Source organism: Pseudophryne corroboree, chromosome 1 (assembly GCF_028390025.1).
Source record: "Pseudophryne corroboree isolate aPseCor3 chromosome 1, aPseCor3.hap2, whole genome shotgun sequence".
NCBI lineage: Eukaryota > Metazoa > Chordata > Amphibia > Anura > Myobatrachidae > Pseudophryne > Pseudophryne corroboree.
This window is the reverse complement of record NC_086444.1, coordinates 689,665,332-689,689,257: the sequence shown is the minus strand read 5'-3', so window position 1 is coordinate 689,689,257 and position 23,926 is coordinate 689,665,332. Positions and strand designations below refer to the sequence as shown.

The 23,926-nt window shown below is 44.0% G+C and overlaps 1 protein-coding gene across 2 annotated transcripts in view; it reads left to right on the top strand.

Moving 5' to 3' along the window:
- CRTC1 (CREB regulated transcription coactivator 1) overlaps positions 1–23,488 on the top strand; it is a 462,675-nt gene extending 439,187 nt beyond the window's left edge. For both annotated transcript variants that reach the window (XM_063914768.1, XM_063914769.1), the window contains 2 exons: positions 20,692–20,872; positions 20,968–23,488. In XM_063914768.1, the coding sequence (XP_063770838.1) occupies positions 20,692–20,872; positions 20,968–21,179 (393 nt within the window). In that variant the 3' untranslated portion in view covers positions 21,180–23,488. The remainder of the gene's footprint in view (positions 1–20,691; positions 20,873–20,967) is intronic.
- Positions 23,489–23,926: the final 438 nt, after the last annotated feature.

Here is a 23,926-nt window from a genome sequence, read left to right as displayed (position 1 = left end):
AAAAGGGTGAAAAAGAGAGGGGGGGGCACTAAATTTAGGCGCAGTATACATTTATATAGAAAAAGCAGCTATAGGGGACATAACTCAGTTAGTCCCTGCATTATATAGCGCTCTGGTGTGTGCTGGCATACTCTCACTCTGTCCCCCCAAAGGGCTTTTGTGGGTCCTGTCCTCTGTTGGAGCATTCCCTGTGTGTGTGTGGTGTCGGTACGGCTGTGTCGACATGTTTGATGAGGATAATGATGTGGAGACGGAGCAGATGCCTTTAGAAGGGATGTCACCACCTGCGGGGCAGACACCTGAGTGGATGAGCTTATGGAAAGAAATGAGTGCACGTATAGACTCCTTACATAAGAAATTTGACGACATGCCAAATGTGGGACAGCCGACTTCTCAGCTCGTGCCTGTCCAGGCGTCTCAAAGGTCATCAGGGGCTCTAAAACGCCCGCTACCTCAGACCGCAGACCCAGATGTCGACACTGATACTGACACCAGTGTCGACGACGACGAGTCTAACCTGATGTCCACTAAGGCCATTCACTGCATGATTGAGGCAATGAAAGAGGTGTTACACATTTCTGATATAAATACAGGTACCACTAAAAAGGGTATTATGTTTGGGGAGAAAAAACTACCCGTAGTTTCTCTGACGTCCTAGTGGATGCTGGGGACTCCGTAAGGACCATGGGGAATAGCGGCTCCGCAGGAGACTGGGCACAAAAGTAAAGCTTTAGGACTACCTGGTGTGCACTGGCTCCTCCCCCTATGACCCTCCTCCAAGCCTCAGTTAGATTTTTGTGCCCGAACGAGAAGGGTGCACACTAGGTGGCTCTCCTGAGCTGCTTAGTGAAAAGTTTAGTTTAGGTTTTTTATTTTCAGTGAGACCTGCTGGCAACAGGCTCACTGCATCGAGGGACTAAGGGGAGAAGAAGCGAACTCACCTGCGTGCAGAGTGGATTGGGCTTCTTAGGCTACTGGACACCATTAGCTCCAGAGGGATCGAACACAGGCCCAGCCATGGAGTCCGGTCCCAGAGCCGCGCCGCCGGCCCCCTTACAGAGCCAGAAGCAAGAAGAGGTCCGGAAAATCGGCGGCAGAAGACATCCTGTCTTCACCAAGGTAGCGCACAGCACTGCAGCTGTGCGCCATTGCTCCTCAGCACACTTCACACTTCGGTCACTGAGGGTGCAGGGCGCTAGGGGGGGGCGCTCTGAGCAGCAATTAAAAACACCTTGGCTGGCGAAAATACATCACATATAGCCCCCAGGCTATATGGATGAATTTTAACCCCTGCCAGAATCCATAAAAAAGCAGGAGAAAAGTCCGTGAAAAAGGGGCGGAGCCTATCTCCTCAGCACACTGGCGCCATTTTCCCTCACAGCTCCGTTGGAGGGAAGCTCCCTGGCTCTCCCCTGCAGTCACTACACTACAAAAAGGGTTAAAAAAGAGAGGGGGGCACAAATTAGGCGCAGTATTAACAATACAGCAGCTATAAGGGGAAAAACACTTATATAAGGTTATCCCTGTATATATATAGCGCTCTGGTGTGTGCTGGCAAACTCTCCCTCTGTCTCCCCAAAGGGCTAGTGGGGTCCTGTCCTCTATCAGAGCATTCCCTGTGTGTGTGCTGTGTGTCGGTACGTTTGTGTCGACATGTATGAGGAGGAAAATGATGTGGAGGCGGAGCAAATTGCCTGTAATAGGGATGTCACCCCCTAGGGGGTTGACACCTGAGTGGGTGAACTGTTGGAAGGAATTAACAGTGTCAGCTCTTTACAAAAGATAGTGGTTGACATGAGACAGCCGGCTACTCAGCTTGTGCCTGTCCAGACGTCTCATAGGCCGTCAGGGGCTCTAAAGCGCCCGTTACCTCAGATGGCAGATACAGACGCCGACACGGATACTGACTCCAGTGTCGACGGTGAAGAGACAAATGTGACTTCCAGTAGGGCCACATGTTACATGATTGAGGCAATGAAAAATGTTTTACACATTTCTGATAATACGAGTACCACCAAAAGGGGTATTATGTTCGGTGAGGAAAAACTACCTGTAGTTTTCCTGAATCTGAGAAATTAAATGAGGTGTGTGATGAAGCGTGGGTTTCCCCCGATAAAAACTGATAATTTCTAAACAGTTATTGGCATTATATCCTTTCCCGCCAGAGGTTAGGGTGCGTTGGGAAACACCCCCTAGGGTGGATAAAGCGCTCACACGCTTGTAAAAACAAGGGCTCTACCCTCTCCTGAGATGGACGCCCTTAAGGATCCTGCTGATAGAAAGCAGGAGGGTATCCTAAAATGTATTTACACACATACTGGTGTTATACTGCGACCAGCAATCGCCTCAGCCTGGATGTGCAGTGCTGGGTTGGCGTGGTCGGATTCCCTGACTGAAAATATTGATACCCTAGATAGGGACAGTATATTATTGCCTATAGAGCATTTAAAAGATGCATTTCTATGCGTGATGCACAGCGGAATATTTGCCGACTGGCATCAAGAGTAAGTGCGTTGTCCATTTCTGCCAGAAGAGGGTTATGGACACGACGGTGGTCAGGTGATGCGGATTCCAAACGGCATATGGAAGTATTGCCTTATAAAGGGGAGGAGTTATTTGGGGTCGGTCTTTCAGACCTGGTGGCCACGGCAACAGCTGGGAAATCCACGTTTTTACCCCAGGTCGCCTCTCAACATAAGACAGAGGGAGAGGAAAAAGGCTGCAGAAATCAGCCAGTTCCCAGGAACGGAAGCCCTCTCCCGCCTCTGCCAAGCCCTCTCCCGCCTCTGCCAAGCCCTCAGCATGACGCTGGGGCTTTACAAGCGGACTCAGGCAGGGTGGGGGCCCGTCTCAAGAATTTCAGCGCGCAGTGGGCTCACTCGCAAGTAGACCCCTGGATCCTTCAGGTGGTATCTCAGGGGTACAAATTGGAATTCGAGACGTCTCCCCCTCGCCGTTTCCTAAAGTCGGCTTTACCGACGTCTCCCTCCGACAGGGAGGCAGTTTTGGAAGCCATTCACAAGCTGTATTCCCAGCAGGTGATAATCAAGGTACCCCTCCTGCAACAGGGAAAGGGGTATTATTCCACACTGTTGTGGTACCGAAGCCGGACGGCTCGGTGAGACCGATTTTAAATCTAAAATCTTTGAACACTTACATACAGAAGTTCAAATTCAAGATGGAGTCACTCAGAGCAGTGATTGCGAACCTGGAAGAAGGGGACTACATGGTGTCTCTGGACATAAAGGATGCTTACCTTCATGTCCCAATTTACCCTTCTCACCAAGGGTACCTCAGGTTTGTGGTACAGAACTGTCACTATCAGTTTCAGACGCTGCCGTTTGGATGGTCCACGGCACCCCGGGTCTTTACCAAGGTAATGGCCGAAATGATGATACTCCTTCGAAGGAAGGGAGTTTTAGTTATCCCTTACTTGGACGATCTCCTGATAAGGGTAAGATCCAGAGAACAGTTGGAGGTCGGTGTAGCACTATCTCAGGTAGTGTTGCGGCAGCACGGTTGGATTCTCAATATTCCAAAATCACAGCTGGTTCCGACGACTCGTCTTCTGTTCCTAGGGATGATCCTGGACACAGTCCAGAAAAAGGTGTTTCTCCCGGAGGAGAAAGCCAGGGAGTTATCCGAGCTAGTCAGGAACCTCCTAAAACCGAGCCAAGTCTCAGTGCATCAATGCACAAGGGTTCTGGGAAAAATGGTGGCTTCCTACGAAGCAATCCCATTCGGCAGATTCCACGCAAGAACTTTCCAGTGGGACCTGCTGGACAAATGGTCCGGGTCGCATCTTCAGATGCATCAGCGGATAACCCTGTCACCAAGGACAAGGTTGTCCCTCCTGTGGTGGTTGCAGAGTGCTCATCTTCTAGAGGGCCGCAGATTCGGCATTCAGGACTGGGTCCTGGTGACCACGGATGCCAGCCTGCGAGGCTGGGGAGCAGTCACACAGGGAAGGAATTTCCAGGGCTTATGGTCAAGCCTGGAGACATCACTTCACATAAATATCCTGAAGCTAAGGGCCATTTACAATGCTCTAAGCTTAGCAAGACCTCTGCTTCAAGGTCAGCCGGTGTTGATCCAGTCGGACAACATCACGGCAGTCACCCACGTAAACAGACAGTGTGGCACAAGAAGCAGGAGGGCAATGGCAGAAGCTGCAAGGATTCTTCGCTGGGCGGAAAATCATGTGATAGCACTGTCAGCAGTATTCATTCCGGGAGTGGACAACTGGGAAGCAGACTTCCTCAGCAGACACGACCTCCACCCGGGAGAGTGGGGACTTCACCCAGAAGTCTTCTACATGATTATAAACCGTTGGGAAAAACTCGACAGGTATTGCGCCAGGTCAAGGGACCCTCAGGCAATAGCTGTAGACGCTCTGGTAACACCGTGGGTGTACCAGTCAGTGTATGTGTTCCCTCCTCTGCCTCTCATACCCAAGGTACTGAGAATTATAAGATGGAGAGGAGTAAGCACTATATTCGTGGCTCCGGATTGGCCAAGAAGGACTTGGTAACCGGAACTTCAAGAGATGCTCACGGAGGATCCGTGGCCTCTACCTCTAAGAAGGGACCTGCTCCAGCAAGGACCCTGTCTGTTCCAAGACTTACCGCGGCTGCGTTTGACGGCATGGCGGTTGAACGCCGGATCCTGAAGGAAAAAGGCATTCCGGATGAAGTCATCCCTATCCTGATCAAAGCCAGGAAGGATGTAACCGCAAAACATTATCACCGCATTTGGCGAAAATATGTTGCGTGGTGCGAGGCCAGTAAGGCTCGACGGAGGAATTTCAACTGGGTCGATTCCTACATTTCCTGCAAACAGGAGTGTCTATGGGCCTGAAATTGGGGTCCATTAAGGTTCAAATTTCGGCCCTGTCCATTTTCTTCCAAAAAGAACTAGCTTCAGTCCCTGAAGTTCAGACGTTTGTAAAAGGGGTACTGTATATACAGCCTCCTTTTGTGCCTCCAGTGGCACCTTTGGAACCCAAAACTACATTGAGATCCCAAAGTCACTTTGGTTTGAACCACTTAAATCTGTGGAGTTAAAATATCTCACATGGAAAGTGGTCATGCTGTTGGCCCTGGCCTGGGCCAGGCGCGTGTCAGAATTGGCGGCTTTATCCTGTAAAAGCCCTTATCTGATTTTCCATTCGGACAGGGCGGAATTGAGGACTCGTCCTCAGTTTCTCCCTAAGGTGGTTTCAGCGTTTCACCTGAACCAACCCATTGTGGTGCCTGCGGCTACTAGGGACTTGGAGGACTCCAAGTTGCTAGACGTTGTCAGGGCCCTGAAAATATATGTTTCCAGGACGGCTGGAGTCAGAAAATCTGACTCGCTGTTTATCCTGTATGCACCCAACAAGCTGGGTGCTCCTGCTTCTAAGCAGACTATTGCTCGTTGGATTTGTAGTACAATTCAGCTTGCACATTCTGTGGCAGGCCTGCCACAGCCAAAAATCTGTAAATGCCCACTCCACAAGGAAGGTGGGCTCATCTTGGGCGGCTGCCCGAGGGGTCTCGGCTTTACAACTTTGCCGAGCAGCTACTTGGTCAGGAGCAAATACGTTTGTAAAATTCTACAAATTTGATACCCTGGCTGAGGAGGACCTGGAGTTCTCTCATTTGGTGCTGCAGAGTCATCCGCACTCTCCCGCCCGTTTGGGAGCTTTGGTATAATCCCCATGGTCCTTACGGAGTCCCCAGCATCCACTAGGACGTCAGAGAAAATAAGAATTTACTTACCGATAATTCTATTTCTCGTAGTCCGTAGTGGATGCTGGGCGCCCATCCCAAGTGCGGATTGTCTGCAATACTGGTACATAGTTATTGTTACCAAAAATCGGGTTATTGCTGTAGTGAGCCATCTTTTCTAGAGGCTCCTCTGTTATCATGCTGTTAACTGGGTTTAGATCACAAGTTATACGGTGTGATTGGTGTGGCTGGTATGAGTCTTACCCGGGATTCAAAATCCTTCCTTATTGTGTACGCTCGTCCGGGCACAGTATCCTAACTGAGGCTTGGAGGAGGGTCATAGGGGGAGGAGCCAGTGCACACCAGGTAGTCCTAAAGCTTTACTTTTGTGCCCAGTCTCCTGCGGAGCCGCTATTCCCCATGGTCCTTACGGAGTCCCCAGCATCCACTACGGACTACGAGAAATAGAATTATCGGTAAGTAAATTCTTATTTTTTCCCCCATCAGATGAATTAAATGAAGTGTGTGAAGAAGCGTGGGCTTTCCCTGATAAAAAATTGGTAATTCCTAAGAAGGTACTAATGGCGTTCCCTTTCCCGCCAGAGGATAGGTCACGTTGGGAAACACCTCCTAGGGTGGATAAAGCGCTCACACGTTTGTCTAAAAAGGTGGCACTACCGTCTCCGGATACGGCCGCCCTCAAGGAACCTGCTGATAGAAAGCAGGAGGCGATCCTGAAGTCTGTATACACACACTCAGGCATTATACTTAGTCCAGCTATTGCGTCAGCATGGATGTGCAGTGCTGCCGCTGCGTGGTCAGATAAACTGTCAGAAAATATTGACACACTAGACAGAGACACGATCCTGCTAACCATAGACCATATCAAAGACTCTTATATATGAGAGATGCACAGAGGGAAATCTGCCGGCTGGCATCTAAAGTAAGTGCATTGTCCATTTCTGCTAGGAGAGGCTTATGGACTCGCCAGTGGACAGGAGATGCAGATTCTAAAAGGCACATGGAAGTTTTGCCTTATAAAGGTGAGGAATTATTTGGGGATGGTCTCTCGGACCTAGTTTCCACAGCAACGTCTGGGAAGTCAGCATTTTTACCCCATGTCCCCTCACAGCCTAAGAAGGCGCCGTTTTATCAGGTTCAGTCCTTTCGGACCCAGAAAAACAAGCGTGGAAAAGGCGGGTCTTTTCTGTCCAGAGGCAGAGGTAGGGGAAAAAGGCTGCAACAAACAGCAGGTTCCCAAGAGCAAAAGTCCTCCTCCGCTTCTTCTTCCAAGTCCGCCGCATGACGGTGGGGCTCCACAGGCGGAGCCAGGTACGGTGGGGGGCCGCCTCAAGAATTTCAGCGATCAGTGGGCTCGCTCACAGGTGGATCCCTGGATCCTTCAAATAGTATCTCAGGGGTACAAACTGGAATTCGAGGCGTCTCCACCCCACCGGTTCCTAAAATCTGCCTTGCCGATTGCTCCCTCAGACAGGGAGGCGGTGCTAGCGGCAATTCACAAGCTGTATTCCCAGCAGGTGATAATCAAGGTACCCCTACTTCAACAAGGCCGGGGTTACTATTCCACACTATTTGTGGTGCCGAAACCGGACGGTTCGGTGAGACCCATTTTAAATTTGAAATCCTTCAACACATAAAAAAATTCAAGTTCAAGATGGAATCGCTCAGGGCGGTTATTGCAAGCCTGGACGAGGGGGATTACATGGTATCCCTGGACATCAAGGATGCTTACTTGCATGTCCCCATTTACCATCCTCACCAGGAGTACCTCAGATTTGTGGTACAGGATTGCCATTACCAATTCCAGACGCTGCCGTTTGGACTGTCCACGGCACCGAGGGTATTTACCAAGGTTATGGCGGAAATGATGATACTCCTTCGAAAAAAGGGAGTTTTAAGTATCCCGTACTTGGACGATCTCCTAATAAAGGCGAGGTCCAAGGAACAGTTGTTGGTGGGAGTAGCACTATCTCAGGAAGTGCTGCACCAGCACGGCTGGATTCTGAATATCCCAAAGTCACAGCTGGTTCCGACGACACGTCTACTGTTCCTGGGTATGATTCTGGATACAGTCCAGAAAAAAGTGTTTCTCCCGGAGGAGAAAGCCAGGGTTTTGTCATCTCTAGTCAGAGACCTCCTGAAACCAAAACAGGTATCGGTGCATCACTGCACGCGGGTCCTGGGAAAGATGGTAGCTTCTTACGAAGCAATTCCCTTCGGCAGGTTCCATGCCAGAATCTTTCAGTGGGACCTATTGGACAAATGGTCCGGATCGCATCTTCAGATGCATCGCTTAATAACCCTGTCTCCAAGAACCAGGGTGTCTCTACTGTGGTGGCTGCAGAGTGCCCATCTTCTAGAGGGCCGCAGGTTCGGCATACAGGACTGGGTCCTGGTGACCACGGATGCCAGCCTTCGAGGCTGGGGGGCAGTCACACAGGGAAGAAACTTCCAAGGACTATGGTCGAGTCAGGAGACTTCCCTTCACATAAATATTCTGGAACTAAGGGCCATTTACAATGCCCTAAGTCAAGCAAAATCCCTGCTCCTACACCAGCCGGTGCTGATCCAGTCAGACAACATCACGGCAGTCGCCCATGTAAATCGACAGGGAGGCACAAGAAGCAGGATGGCAATGGCAGAAGCCACAAGAATTCTCCGATGGGCGGAGAATCATGTATTAGCACTGTCAGCAGTGTTCATTCCGGGAGTGGACAACTGGGAAGCAGACTTCCTCAGCAGACACGACCTCCACCCGGGAGAGTGGGGACTTCATCCAGAAGTCTTCCAGATGCTGGTAAACCGTTGGGAAAAACCACAGGTGGACATGATGGCGTCCCGCCTCAACAAAAAGTTAAAAAGATATTGCGCCAGGTCAAGGGACCCTCAGGCGATAGCTGTGGACGCTCTAGTGACACTGTGGGTGTACCAGTCGGTTTGTGTTCCCTCCTCTGCCTCTCATACCAATGGTATTGAGAATAATAAGAAAGCGAGGAGTAAACACAATTCTCGTGGTTCCGGATTGGCCAAGACGAGCGTGGTACCCGGAACTTCAAGAGATGATCTCAGAGGACCCGTGGCCTCTGCCGCTCAGACAGGACCTGCTACAGCAGGGGCCCTGTCTGTTCCAAGACTTACCGCGGCTGCGTTTGACGGCATGGCGGTTGAACGCCGGATCCTGAAGGAAAAGGGTATATCCGGAAGAAGTCATTCCTACGCTTATTAAAGCCAGGAAAGATGTTACGGCAAATCATTATCACCGCATATGGCGAAAATATGTTGCATGGTGCGAGGCCAAAAAGGCCCCAACAGAGGAATTTCAACTAGGTCGATTTCTGCATTTCCTGCAAGCAGGAGTGAATATGGGCCTAAAACTAGGCTCCATTAAAGTACAGATCTCGGCTCTGTCGATTTTCTTTCAAAAAGAACTAGCTTCATTACCTGAAGTTCAGACATTTGTGAAAGGAGTGCTGCATATTCAGCCCCCGTTTGTGCCTCCTGTGGCACCTTGGGATCTCAACGTGGTGTTGAGTTTCTTAAAATCACATTGGTTTGAGCCACTAAAAACCGTGGATCTAAAATATCTCACGTGGAAAGTGGTCATGTTGTTGGCCTTGGCTTCAGCCAGGCGAGTGTCAGAATTGGTGGCTTTATCATGTAAAAGCCCTCGTCTGATTTTCCATATGGATAGGGCAGAATTGAGGACTCGTCCCCAGTTTCTCCCTAAGGTGGTGTCAGCGTTTCACCTGAACCAGCCTATTGTGGTGCCTGCGGCTACTAGGGATTTGGAGGACTCCAAGTTGCTAGACGTTGTCAGGTCCCTGAAAATATATGTTTCCAGGACGGCTGGAGTCAGAAAATCTGACTCGCTGTTTATCCTGTATGCACCCAACAAGCTGGGTGCTCCTGCTTCTAAGCAGACTATTGCTCGCTGGATTTGTAGTACAATTCAGCTTGCACATTCTGTGGCAGGCCTGCCACAGCCAAAATCTGTAAATGCCCATTCCACAAGGAAGGTGGGCTCATCTTGGGCGGCTGCCCGAGGGGTCTCGGCTTTACAACTTTGCCGAGCAGCTACTTGGTCAGGGGCAAACACGTTTGCAAAATTCTACAAATTTGATACCCTGGCTGAGGAGGACCTGGAGTTCTCTCATTCGGTGCTGCAGAGTCATCCGCACTCTCCCGTCCGTTTGGGAGCTTTGGTATAATCCCCATGGTCCTTACGGAGTTCCCAGCATCCACTAGGACGTCAGAGAAAATAAGAATTTACTCACCGGTAATTCTATTTCTCGTAGTCCGTAGTGGATGCTGGGCGCCCATCCCAAGTGCGGATTGTCTGCAATACTTGTAAATAGTTATTGTTAACTAAAGGGTTATTGTTGAGCCATCTGTTGAGAGGCTCAGTTGTTTTCATACTGTCAAACTGGATATAGTATCACGAGTTGTACGGTGTGGCTGGTATGAGTCTTACCCGGGATTCAAAATCCTTCCTTATTGTGTCAGCTCGTCCGGGCACAGTGTCCTAACTGAGGCTTGGAGGAGGGTCATAGTGGGAGGAGCCAGTGCACACCAGGTAGTCATAAATCTTTCTAGAGTGCCCAGCCTTCTTCGGAGCCCGCTATTCCCCATGGTCCTTACGGAGTTCCCAGCATCCACTACGGACTACGAGAAATAGAATTACCGGTGAGTAAATTCTTATTTTTGAAATACTCCTATTGGTTCCATAGTGTAAATACCAAATTGCTTTCTAACAAATATTTAAAATGGCTGCTCTAATATATATTGTAGATGCCTGCACATCTTATTACCATGTGCCATGAATGTGCGCTGTACATCGCAAAACACTGCATCCCATAAGAGAAAACAATACACCCACACATTATCTGAGTTCCAAAGCTCATTGATGTATATATTTGTTATTAAAAGGATATGTATTCAATATATCACAATGTACGGTATACATATAGTTACATGGTTACAATTTATACAGTAAGCAGTTAATACATACAGTTACAGGCCAGCGATACAATTACCATATCTTTCTCATATAAATTCGTCCCTCCATATCACTCTTTCTCTCTCTGTAAATAAATACAGGAACTGGGCAGACAGCATCTCCATCATCGTCTGGGACAAAACAGCAACTCTCTCCTGTGTGTCTCTATAATGTGTTATCTAGTTTGGGGGCGTGCACACATCTAGTCTAAGGGAGGGAACTTTCTCATTCATGATGAGTCACTGGTTTGTTCGTATGCTAAACAGGTTCAGCCTTGAAGACATCAAAAGGGGCTGGCATGAGTTTCCTGTCCACCACCTGTTTGGAATGTCTATTGTCCTAATAACAGTGACTTTAGCTTTCATACATTTAATCATAACTGCTTGTTACAATGTCCTACAACTTAATAACAAGTATCAAATGAATCTACACATTAATCTGGTTGCTTTAATACCAAATATGACAGGTCTATCTTGCTTCATTCCAATAATACACATACATGACATTACTCCATTATATAATTTTAAATCATTATGATGTCTGGCACTTGATATTATTATAATTATGTGCTGTATGAAATAAGTGTTGAATCCATCTCTGTGGCATGTCCGTGTAAATGCGTGTGTTACCATATATTGCTGTGCTTGCTGCGCGTATTTGCAAGCATAGCGACTCATAATGTGTGTAGTCTGTATGTTCTTTCTGTGTAATATTTTTGACTTCGACAGTCCTCCCTTTGGCAGTAAACAATAACTGCCATCAATTATTAACATAAGAAAAAAAATATTTCAGACAATAATCGGTGACCTAGACACAAGTGTGTATTCATTTCGCAAATCAGACACTTGACTATATTTGGGGAAGACAGGGAGGAGGACGAGACATCCTCTATATGCACTCGGCGGTCACGGGACCACTGGTTGGGTGTGGGACAACATTCAACCTATAGAGTATGCTGGGACAGTGCTTTGGCCTATAATGTCTGATTTGCAACGAACATTTCACACATATATGTACCTACGTCTTTGTACACTGATGTTTGGATTCGATTGAGGTTCTGCTGGGTAGATGAAGACACAAATCGTGAAAGTGACATATAAAATTTTCATGATTACATATTCCTATCCTTTTCTGAACATTGTTTCCATTTCTGGAACGTATGCTAGGTCTGTTTAATAATTTAACAAGGGTTATAAATAGTGTCCTTCCTAAATAACATTAAACCTTCGGAGTTCGGGGAGAGCCACTCATAAACCTTTCTTCCACATATATTAATGAGCTCTTTATCTGCAATGTGTGAATAGCCATTGTCTGATTGTTCCTGATTTCCTCCGAACTCCATAACTACTAGACCTTTGATTTTTCTCTGGCTTTAACAAACTGATTGGCTGATCCTGGGATCCTATAAGGAAATCACTCCTTCCTCCAGAACCAGTTCCAGCCCCACACTCGACTCCTCATAAAAAAAACCCTCGCAAAAATAGAATGTCCTGAAAAAAAAATGTTTGTCAGCGGGAAAGAAAGAAAAGATAAATAGAACAAAACAGCTCTTGTTCATAACAAATCAATTACAATGACTGGTCTTTCTGCAATCCTTTAGTATGCTCAGGTAGTGTTCAACAGTGCCACCTCTCAGTCTTCACGGAACAGAGTCTCTAGTGAGTTCTCTTCCGGGTCAGCGACCTTCTTGCAGTGGGACGAGTGGACCCAAGTCTCTCTTTCGGTGACCTTTAGTGCTGTCGTGCTGGTTAACAAGACTTGGTATGGTCCTTCCCACCTATTAGGCAACCTGAGCGTAAGAACAATCACACAGTCTCTTGGTTCACAATCAAGACAGTTAGTATTTGGCATACCAGCAATCAACAGTTTCAAGTTCTTTTGTCAAGTTCTCAAATGCTGGCTCATCTCGATAAAGTACTGTACTGTCACCTCATTGGTGTATTTTTGATCATTGTGCGGATCAATCATGACATGAGGTTGTCTTCCAAAAACACAAAAACAAATTTTGAAGAGGGTGATTCGTTAAGTGAAAATCTGGGAGTGGTTCCGATGCTACATAATACTAGTGACAGTATCTATGATCACAATAGTACAATTTCAAGCTTTGCTCCTACTTCTAGGGGTACCATTACCTACACACACATTTCTGCGCAATTTTTCTTTGCGGTAAACACAGCAGCATCCGTGGCTGCAGGAAATGGCTCTACCCAGTTTGAGAAAACAGTGCACACCAATACATAACAATAATTCCTAAAGGATGTTAACTGTACGAAGTCGATTTGTATTTCCTGAAAAGATCAGTCTACAGGAGGGATATGGGATGGCTCTGTTGGTATTGCCTTACCAATATTCTTCCTCAAGCAAGTAAGACAGGTCATTGCTTTCTCACCTGCATAAGAAGAAAACCCTGGTGCACTCCAGTAGGCTCTTACCGGCTTGCACATACCTTCCTTACCCTAGGTGAGTCAGACCATATGCTGCCACAGCTAGGCTTGGGAGATATGCTCTGGGGGCCACTGGCTTACCGTGTCCACCTCTCCAGAGTCCTGTGGACTCCTAACCATACGCCTTTGACTTCCAGACCTCCTTTTCCTGTAGGGAACACAAATTTGTGTCTTAATTTAACTGTTGTGTGTTTGCAATGTAGATTATCATAAGCATAACTCAAAAAAAAGAAAAAAGAAAAAAAACATCTCTAAAGGAGAGAAAGAAGAAGAAAGTGAAAAAGAAAATGTCTGGTTTGCCATTCACCAACAGGCATATCCGTGTCTATACAAAATTTCCCTTTCACCAGTATTCTCATTCTCCACCCTTTGTGCATGACCAGGCACACTGCATAAATACTGGTGTCCCTGTGCTGGTGAGATACACTGGATTTGGGCTGAACTCTGAAGGACCGAGTAAGCATGTGACGTTCGAGCTGTAATCGGGTCCATGTATTGTACCCTCCTGTCGGTGAACGTAAGAGATGAGGAGGAAACGTTGAAGAAAAATCACATAGAGGTTAGTAACAGGTAAGTTTGTAGAGGCAAAGAGGATTTTATAAAATTTGCCAACTGGATTGGGCACTATGGGGAAGTGATTCTCTACTGTCTATACCCAAAAAAAAAAATTCTGTGTTTATCGTATCGCTATTGGGACTATCCCAGCCATCAATCCAGTGTCCTGTCCATCCTAAGTTCATAGGGAACCCGGTATCTGTGAGAGAATTTCCTCTACCTGTGATGGACATGCATCTAGAACAGTGAAATGTAACATTAGTCTTCGTGGGTGTCTAACATACTTTGTACTTCCTAAGCGGTAGCACAGTATATGTATATCATATCTAACAAAGCTCCTGTTAAGTTAATCAGGGGCCATTTCTGCTAGGAAAAAGAAGCAAAAGTTTAGAGGCCCCATCTTAACCCCAGCAAGTTTTGTCAAAGGGTAATGTTGCATTTATTTTGTTCTTCCCATTAACCGAATCTGTGTTTTCTATATGGCTTATGATTCCTTACTATATGTCCCTTGGTCCCGTCTATGTGTTTAATAATGTGGCTTGTGTTTTCTGTCTAGGGGGCCTATATTGACTGTGTCCTACTACTCCTACAATCTCTGGCAAAATGCCCTTCCTTCCTACAAGTGTAACATATTATTGACCATTAGGGATCTGGGGTTTGGACTGATGGGTCTTTCCTGTATGTGCTAGTATACTTACCGTCCTCAACCTCTCCACCTGTTGTTCTCTGCGCCTAGCACTGTTATTGTGATGTTCAATAGCGCACACTCTAAGATTAGCTACTGTGACCCCTTTCCAATTTTATAAAGAAGTCTGCACCCTGCCCTCAATGCCTTATTGAGCCCGTCCATTAGCACAGAGACAGCCACCTCCCATTTGCCTAATCAGTGTTTACCAGTGATCTTATCCAGATGGAGAGTTTTCTATTACTGCACAACACACACAAAAAAAAATTAACAAGCTTCTAGGTCATGCGAAGTATTCATTCAATCCTTCTCATCCCGTATTAAGGGTCTGTACGTGGTCCAACAAACATTTCCGAGCTCATCTTGACTAGGGGCATTACTAGGAATGAATACTTCTTATATGGTAACTGAAAGAAATACCCGGGGGTTACCCTGTCTCTGTCCGCTTTCCTACTGGCAAATACTAATGTGCGGACAGGTTTTTCTCCATTTCTGACGTTACTTTCTTGATTTTTTTTTTTTGTTTTATTTTTGGGTTTTACTATATATGTACACAAATGATACCATACTTACCTGTTCCACTGGTCTCAGCCACTTCCCCCACAGGCTACTGCTCTTCTTTTACCGGTTGGATACTCCTCTGGGTGCATGAGAAATGGCTGAAAACGATCAGGTCACCTTCTCCTCCTAAATAAAACTTCAACATTCATTAGTACATATATAGGTTACAGTCATATTTTTCATATTTTTATTATTTTCTATAGTTTGTATGCTGGCCGTAGCTGCTTCCACATCTACATAAGGCGGTGTACTTGCATTCTCTTTTTTTTTTTTCTTCCTACTTGTTTATTGTTGCTACAAGTTCAAACAGTTCTTATATTTCCATTCTTGTCTTATATGACTTTGGTTAGACATACCACCTGCAATACCTTAGGAACAAACTCACCAACCCATCTTCCTGCCACAGGTTTAAACAATCTGTATGTCTAATCCTTTGTTTTCTGGATTTTATCAGACATATCCTTATCCTTAGGTTCTGTAATACCTCTGGCTCAAAGCTGCCCACCCTAGGGAATGATACCCTATCGTTGTCAGTCATACGTACCCATTCGTCACAGTAAACTTCAGCGTGTGGACCATATTTTCCATACATAATAAACCTTGCTGACCCTCTCGGCCGCAATTCTGACCTTCTCGATCCCAACTCTTCTGCCTGAACCCTGGCTACCATACGTCCCTTAGTTGAGCAACTGGCTCCCACAATTTGTGGGTCTTGCCTTCTCGGCTATTCCCACACATACCAAAATACTCAATATAAGGCGACGGTGAAAGTTCTCTGAGCGCTTCCACCCACTCTCGCCCACGTTGGCCGGTACTACCATACACTGTCGATAGCGAAGGCGATGTACCCAACTTAGGGCCCCTAATTGACCTATATTTACTGGAAGTTTTTAGGAGTAACTTACCCTTTCCAGTAAATATCTGTCGTTGGAGATTTTCCTGAGAGAGACCAGCGAAAACTCCCTATGCACTTTTATACATAAATCACGCTAATGATAACGCGATTTTACGCAAAAGCTTGTAAAAGGGGTATCAAGTTGCGCTATATATCGCGCCCACAAACTCGCGGTCCAATCGCACAGCGTATAGGTACTTGTTACCTATCCGCCCTACGACCACTGGAACTGAATCCCAAGCTGCGAAACCTCAGCCGCAGCGTATCAAAAAACTATATGGGTCACAAAGTTCACAATTCCCTACCAAGCTCCTGTGTAAAGGCCCATACACACTTGACGATAAAATGAGCGACGTTGTTCATTTCAGCCCTCATCAACGATGTCGCTCATTATATCGTCAAGTGTGTATGCATCCGACGACCACCGATGCGCAGCCCCGCAGGACGTTAACGACCCTCGCTTATCTGTGGAGCATGTATGCTCAATTTCCACTATGGTCGCTACCGACCAGAGACGTCGTTGAATGTGTATGGTGTGAACGACCAACGACCAAGCCACTGTTCACCAGCCCTGTTCCCAGCTCATTATTTTAATAAACTGTTCAGCTTGGATGCTACAACGATGAATGGTCTTTGGTCATTGGTAGTGTGTATGCTCATGTCGTTTGCTCAGCTGTTCAAGGGAAGTTCAAGGGAAGTCGTTAACGACGTGTGCATCGTCAAGTGTATATAGGCCTTAAGTCTCCTCACAACTTACGTATTCCAATCTATACTAACGTGAGTCAGCCGCCTCACGCCACCAAGCCTCCACTCACTTGGTGTACCACACGACTGGATACTGAATTCCCGGGGTTCAATACGTTCACTCTTACTTTCACTCACTCAAATATGCTTTGTTTTTCTGTACAGAAAAATTTGTTTTACTCCCTTTAGGTCAGTAGCTTTATTCCAGAGGTGCTTACAGTTTTTAAACTAAATTTAGAGTAACCTGCTTTTGAAATCGGATAGTTCTGTGCTATTGTATTAAATGTCTACTATCCCACCTTAATTGAACAAATATCGTGTGGTTTTATTATGCGCACACAACCCTACGCAAGCTTGCGTAATTACACAACCGTGCGTACCCCTATGCCACGTGTGCGGCCTTGCGCCACGTGCATGTTTTTGTACGCTGTCCTCATGTTCCGTGCCACGTGTACCAATGTGCGAACGCAATAAAACAAATCACACAACTCTATAAATGTGAGCAATACTAACTATAATCACACACTTAACACAACACCCAGTTTTTTTCTTAACAACCAGGCCAGAACTGCGTTTTATGTCTATAATTACTCCCTTAAATACATTTATTTAAATTGTATCTGTATAGCAAACAAATGTATCCGATTTCACACAGATCTATAATGACTGCAATAATCTATAATTTAAATGATACGATTCAGATTGGATAGCTATCTTGCAGAACATACACTGATATAAATATACACATAATTACAATAATATATATATATAATTTACTGGCCTCCTATGAGACTCATTCACCCATTCAGTGCTTCTAATTTGCATATCAAAGATGTTTTGCCTGCCTGTACTAGTGGTTGAACCAGTTAATTAACATTTCAATGCCTATCTTATAGCAAACCGAGAGTTAACTAAATCCTGGGAAAGAAGAAAAGAAAAAGAAAGTATTTTCTCTTTTTTTCTGTGTGCAATTTCTTACACCAAGCCGAAGCATTTATCTCTCTATTTACTCTCACTAGGCCCAATTGAAACTATTTGTAATTGACTATGGCATGGGTTAAATAAATGCTTTGGTAACTCATAAATGGTGCTTGATGTGACAAAGGAAACTGATTGTTCTGAGCAGACTGAAAATCAGCTATTTAGAAAGTGACCTTCCTAAAATGGCCACTGCTCCTCCCCCTTCCACAACCATGAGGTTTACACAAGATGGTGGACCGGCCATGTGGTTAGTCCAAAATGGAGGACAGACCATGCGGCTTCCTTTGTCACAAAGAAATCACAAATTATACAAGCACCAGAAGTTAAAAAAAAGTTAAAAAAAAAAAAAAACGATATCAAGGTTATGCAGCAACTTTTAAATGTACTTTTAAATCTACTTAACAGATAAACAATCCAATCTGAATCAAACACAATATGACTTATTTGAACTTTGTTTTGCAACAATAAAAATACATTTTAAATATTATGAGAAACACATTGTCCCTTGAATTTTCATATCTTTCTCATATAAATTCGTCCCTCCATATCACTCTTTCTCTCTCTGTAAATAAATACAGGAACTGGGCAGACAGCATCTCCATCATCGTCTGGGACAAAACAGCAACTCTCTCCTGTGTGTCTCTGTAATGTGTTATCTAGTTTGGGGGCGTGCACACATCTAGTCTAAGGGAGGGAACTTTCTCATGCTGAGTCACTGGTTTGTTCGTATGCTAAACAGGTTCAGCCTTGAAGACATCAAAAGGGGCTGGCCTGAGTTCCCTGTCCACCACCTGTTTGGAATGTCTATTGTCCTAATAACAGTGACTTTAGCTTTCATACATTTAATCATAACTACTTGTTGCAATGTCCTACAACTTAATAACAAGTATCAAATGAATCTACACATTAATCTGGTTGCTTTAATACCAAATATGACAGGTCTATCTTGCTTCGTTCCAATAATACACATCCATGACATTACTCCATTATATAATTTTAAATTATGATGATGTCTGGTGCTTGATATTATTATAATTATGTGCTGTATGAAATAAGTGTCAAATCCATCTCTGTGGCATGTCCGTGTAAATACGTGTGTTACCATATATTGCTGTGCTCGCTGCGCGTATTTGCAAGCATAGCGACTCATAATGTGTGTAGTCTGTATGTTCTTTCTATGTAATATTTTTGACTTCGACAATAGGCAGCCATTTACTGTGGATGTGCAGTGATCGTTATATATATATTTTTAAAAAATGCTCACGCAAATAGCCAGTGGCATTTCACCTCCTATGACTATAGGGAATAGGGGGTTTTATTTGAAAGCTTTTATTTTATTTTCTGGAAACAGTGTTTTACCAAAAAGCTCTAATTGGTATCTGTGTATCAAATATACAGTATATATTTTATTCCTGCAATCAATGGAATTCACAGGGCAGCTGAGCTACTGTATCGCCTATTCCGGTCTCCACATTTGTGCACTGCTCTGGAAGCCCGACTTTGGGCTTCCGGTAGCTGATTCAACATAAAATAGAAAAAAGTGTTATATGTTTTTGTAATATTTATAATTGAAGAAATGCCTTATTTTCTTAAACCAATTTTCCTTCTCCGTTTACTCTTTCTCAACGCTGATATGCAGTTTGTCCTCATGTCCGCTGTGATATCATATTTTTTTGCATGCAATTTTTACTAATGTATTTAGAAGTGAGAAACCTGCTGAGTTTGTGGGGATCAAATCAACACCCCAGTGCAGAGGTTCCCAAACTCCACCATTATATTCCAGGTTTTAAGGCTATCCATGATTGTGCACTGGTGACGTAATAAGTACCTTGGTAAATTTGATTTAACCATCTTGGCATAAGCATGAATCTCCATAAAACCTGGACTGTAATGGTGGAATGTGGGAGCCTCTGTCCCATTGTGATAATGGCTAACTTAAACTGCATCAATAACACAGCTAAAATGTTAAAAAGTGTAAAAATATACTGTTACCCTAAATGTTGAAATTAAGCTTCCTTTATATACAGGGCATTTTCCCCCCTTTTATTACAAAGTCATTTTCCTGCAGAAATTGTTAATATTGATCAAAGTATCAATTAAGCGTAAATATTACATTTTGTGGAACATTTTAAAAAGTATCCCCTTTATTAAATTTTTGTGAGCCTCAGTCCCTATAAAAATTGTGCATCAATAAAGGTTAAGAGCAGTATTCCAATGATATATCACGTCCAATCTCCTTTCTAAAATGATCCCCTTTATCGTGCATATCGCACTCATAGTAAACAGGTTTAGTCGTGTGAAGGGTTGGGTGCCTCGCTAGTCCGGGGGTAGAAAGCTGAAATAATGATACAATGCCCCCGTGGGCAGAAACAGATTGGGTGTGGAAAGGGGTGAAAATAATTGAATACCGCCCAAAGTCTGTTTTGGAGTAGAGTGTAATTCCATCTCTGTCTAGTTTCAGTTTCACAGAGGCAGTGTTCCCTGTGTAATACTAATTAGCATGCTAGCTGCTGGATGTAGGACACCATAGCAACTAAATGGCAAAAGCAGAGGGCTGTGTCTGTCACTCTTACATTTTTAGCTACTCGAAATCAGGCTCTACAGCCACTGAACACCTACAGTTATTATTTTATACATCTGTGTATCAGCGATCACATAAAGTTCATAAAGTTTTATGTCCTTCGAAGTTAGAGCCAAGATAAATGCTAGAGCACGGGTTCTCAAACTCTGTCCTCAGACCCCAAACAATTCATGTTTTCCATGTCTCCTCATAGATTTAATTAAATAGTTCTACCTGTGGATCGTAAACTTTGTCAGTGAGTAAAGTATACACCTGTGCACCTGCTAGATGACCTGGTAATCTTTATGCAAATTTTTCTTCAGAGCTGTGAGAAGAAATCTGTGTTAAGTGCATCATTGGTAGCTAAAGCTGCACGATAAAACCTGTGGCCTATTGAATCTGCCCTTATGGCCTTATGCAACTGTGGTTAGATGTTGTGAAAGTATCAAAATATTACCCAATTTGATAAGCTAAAGTCAGCTGGATCTACAAGTTTGTAACATAAAAGTGTTTGATTTTTTTTTTTTGTTTCTCTGTGCAGCTTGAACAGTTTAACATGATTGAAAATGCAATTAGCTCCAACAGCCTGTACAGCCCATGCTCAACCCTTAACTACTCTCAGGCGGCCATGATGGGACTTACAAGTAGTCATGGCAGTTTACATGACTCACAGCAGCTTAATTATTCCAGTCATGGCAACATACCCAATATCATCCTCACAGGTACGTCTGTGCATGTGACAATGAAAGTCCTAAAGTAAATTGTAGCCAGTTTTGTTTAATGAAGGCCCATTCTTTTGTCTTTTCTTGTTTTATAGTAACAGGGGAGTCTCCACCAAGTTTATCAAAAGAACTTACCAATTCACTGGCAGGTGTTGGCGATGTGAGTTTTGATTCTGATTCACAGTTTCCCTTGGATGAACTGAAAATTGATCCTTTGACATTGGATGGACTGCATATGCTTAACGACCCAGACATGGTCTTGACAGACCCTGCCACAGAAGATACTTTCAGAATGGACCGACTGTAGAGTGAATACTTTATTGTCATAAATTATGCTGCCCCTTTCCCCAGCTGAGCATAAAAGTTCAGCAGGTCAGCCATGTCTAAGGCAACCGCTGAGAGGTGTCGCTCTGTGATGTACTAATGAGTAAAACCTTTTTCGTCTCAAGCTTGCAATGCTACAAATCCCACATTGTGCGCCATGTTTTAGATCTTGCAATTCACTCATCGGAGCCTGATGAAGGACTGCACATGCATTTCTTACGTTCACAGCCAAAGTTCCATCACACAGATTTGTCCACAAGGAATTGGCACTCTAAGCAACTTGACTGAATCTTGGAATAGAACGTTGTAGTGCTAGGAAGTTACTGAGCTTGATAAAAGTTACATCCACTTATGCTGCATTCAGAATTTAACATATGTGAAAAGGCCGGAACCTAAAGAGGAGTAATCTTATTCCTTGCAGGAGGAGTAAAACCGCTTTGATGGAAGTTTGCCTCACGATCACAGTTATCCATTTTTATGAGCCATTCAGATAATAATCCATTCTTTGAGTAACAAAAAAAGCGGTGCTGTAGTGCAGTGCCGTGTAAACTGCATGAGCACATATTTATGGTAAAGGAGACAGTAAAAGTTATATTTAGTGGATATTTTCATGTAGCTAAACCCATCTGAGTTGTGTAAGCTTTTTCTTCTCACTTTCGATTGGTGTATTTTGTTACCTGTCTTGTTTCTAGGTTTAATGATCTAGTTGCTGCCAGAAAGGTTCGTAACAATCTGCTGTTTCATTTTTTTTAATTATATTTAAATGTTTTGAGTAGATGGAGTGTAGAAATGCTTCATAATGCCAACAGAAGTACTCTGTATGTTTTCTTCATGCAACTGGAAGTTCATTTAATATTGAAAAGGGAATCATTTCTAAATCTTACCAACAAAATAATTCTTTGTAGACTGGTTAGACAAATCATCATTGTCATTTGTTTAATCTTAATAGATTCCCATCCATTGTATAATTGGTAATTACACATGGACACAGAATTTGCAGATTAGTCACTTAGTCTTGTTTTATTGCAGTTTAAATGTTATGTTACAGCGTAATACTTATTATTTTCTCCATTTTTATACGCTAATTAAACCAATAAAGCATGCTTTAGCGTGTTTTATTGTGAAAAGGAGTAAAGAATACTTGCTGTTGGGGAGATATTCTGCACTGATGTGTTGTTCATTTATAAAAACACTCCATCCTGCTCATCTGCACTGGAGTAGTGTTTGTTCTCCATACGGACACAGCTTTATGGACAAGATGATTTGTAGCAAAAATAACCCTGTCTGTTAGTTGCTTTCAAAACTGTGTTTTGAAATTAGACCAAATTTCACTAATCATCAAATCAAAATTCACTTTGACATATGCTAGCTCATAGGTTCTCAAACTCGGTCCTCAGGACCCCACACAGTGCATGTTTTGCAGGTCTCCTCACAGAATCGCAAGTGAAATAATTAGCTCCACCTGTGGACCTTTTAAAATGTGTCAGGGAGTAATTAGTACACCTGTGCACCTGCTGGGTTACCTGCAAAGCATGCACTGTGTGGGGTCCTGAGGACCGAGTTTGAGAACCTATGTGCTAGCAGGTTCCTTCATTTACGTATCAGTAGAAGATAAAAAGAGAAAATGAAAAAAAACTCTTGTTCAAATCAAATTACAGTACAGGTCAAGAAGGTTCACCGTATTAAAAGAATGACTAAAAAAAAGGAGAGCAGAGGTTATCAGATTTCTACTCGTGTGTTTGCATGTATACAGTATCTGTGCATATCCAAAATAACATTTGAACAAAAGCATCATTTGTGTAATGTAAACTTCATATAGGAACATTTAAACAAGTTACTGCTACATCAGGTGATCATTTAAGGAGGAGGACACATGTAATATGTGATTTTAAAGCCTAATCCCTGTATTTCATATTGGTTAGTCATATACTGTACTTAAACACACAAGTTCTTTTGGTCATTACCAAGTTTTTACGTTTTTAGGAGCATCTGTAAATTTTACATTTATTTCAACCCCATATTTGTAAGGTTAATATTGTGTACTTGAGTCCTCTGTGGCTATATACTGGAATATGTGTGGACAAAATATGAAAGATTGCTTTCAGGCTTAGTGCTGAACCGTATTGGAGATCTTCACCATTGTAGCTCTAGTGTAAAGTGCATCCTAGCTATATTTACCATGTGCCGGAGAACATCAGTACAACAGTCTAAGCTCATGAAACCAGTGTGTAAATAGCCTCACCTGGCAGAGTTGCTTGGTTCATGAAAAAATAAATACCTATGCTCCTGTTAGATTGCTAGCGCTTGATGTTTTTACTACTAAGACACTAAACCTTAATCAGATTGTTGCAAGCTTCTCTTCTACGACTGTCTGTGCAATTGTGGCGCACATGATGCCATGGATCTCCTTCATGTTTGCTTTATGATAGTCTAAAAGGCAGAGAAACAGCATGCTAATGGATGCAAAAGTTCCACTGCAAAGTTTTGTACAGACCATTTGACAGCTCTGATGTTATTTTGCTGTGAATTCTCCCCAAACATGATGGCAAGGCAGATAACTACATCTGTAACCATAGCTACAAGTTGATCTTATGATTATGCCAACTCCTCTGCTATGAAAGGATTGTCACTAATTTAGCTTACTGAGGTCAACGAGAATATTTGGTAGTGTATGGGGATTGAGTCTGCATATGATGTACAGTACCTTCAAATCCGCATAGGGCATGAATG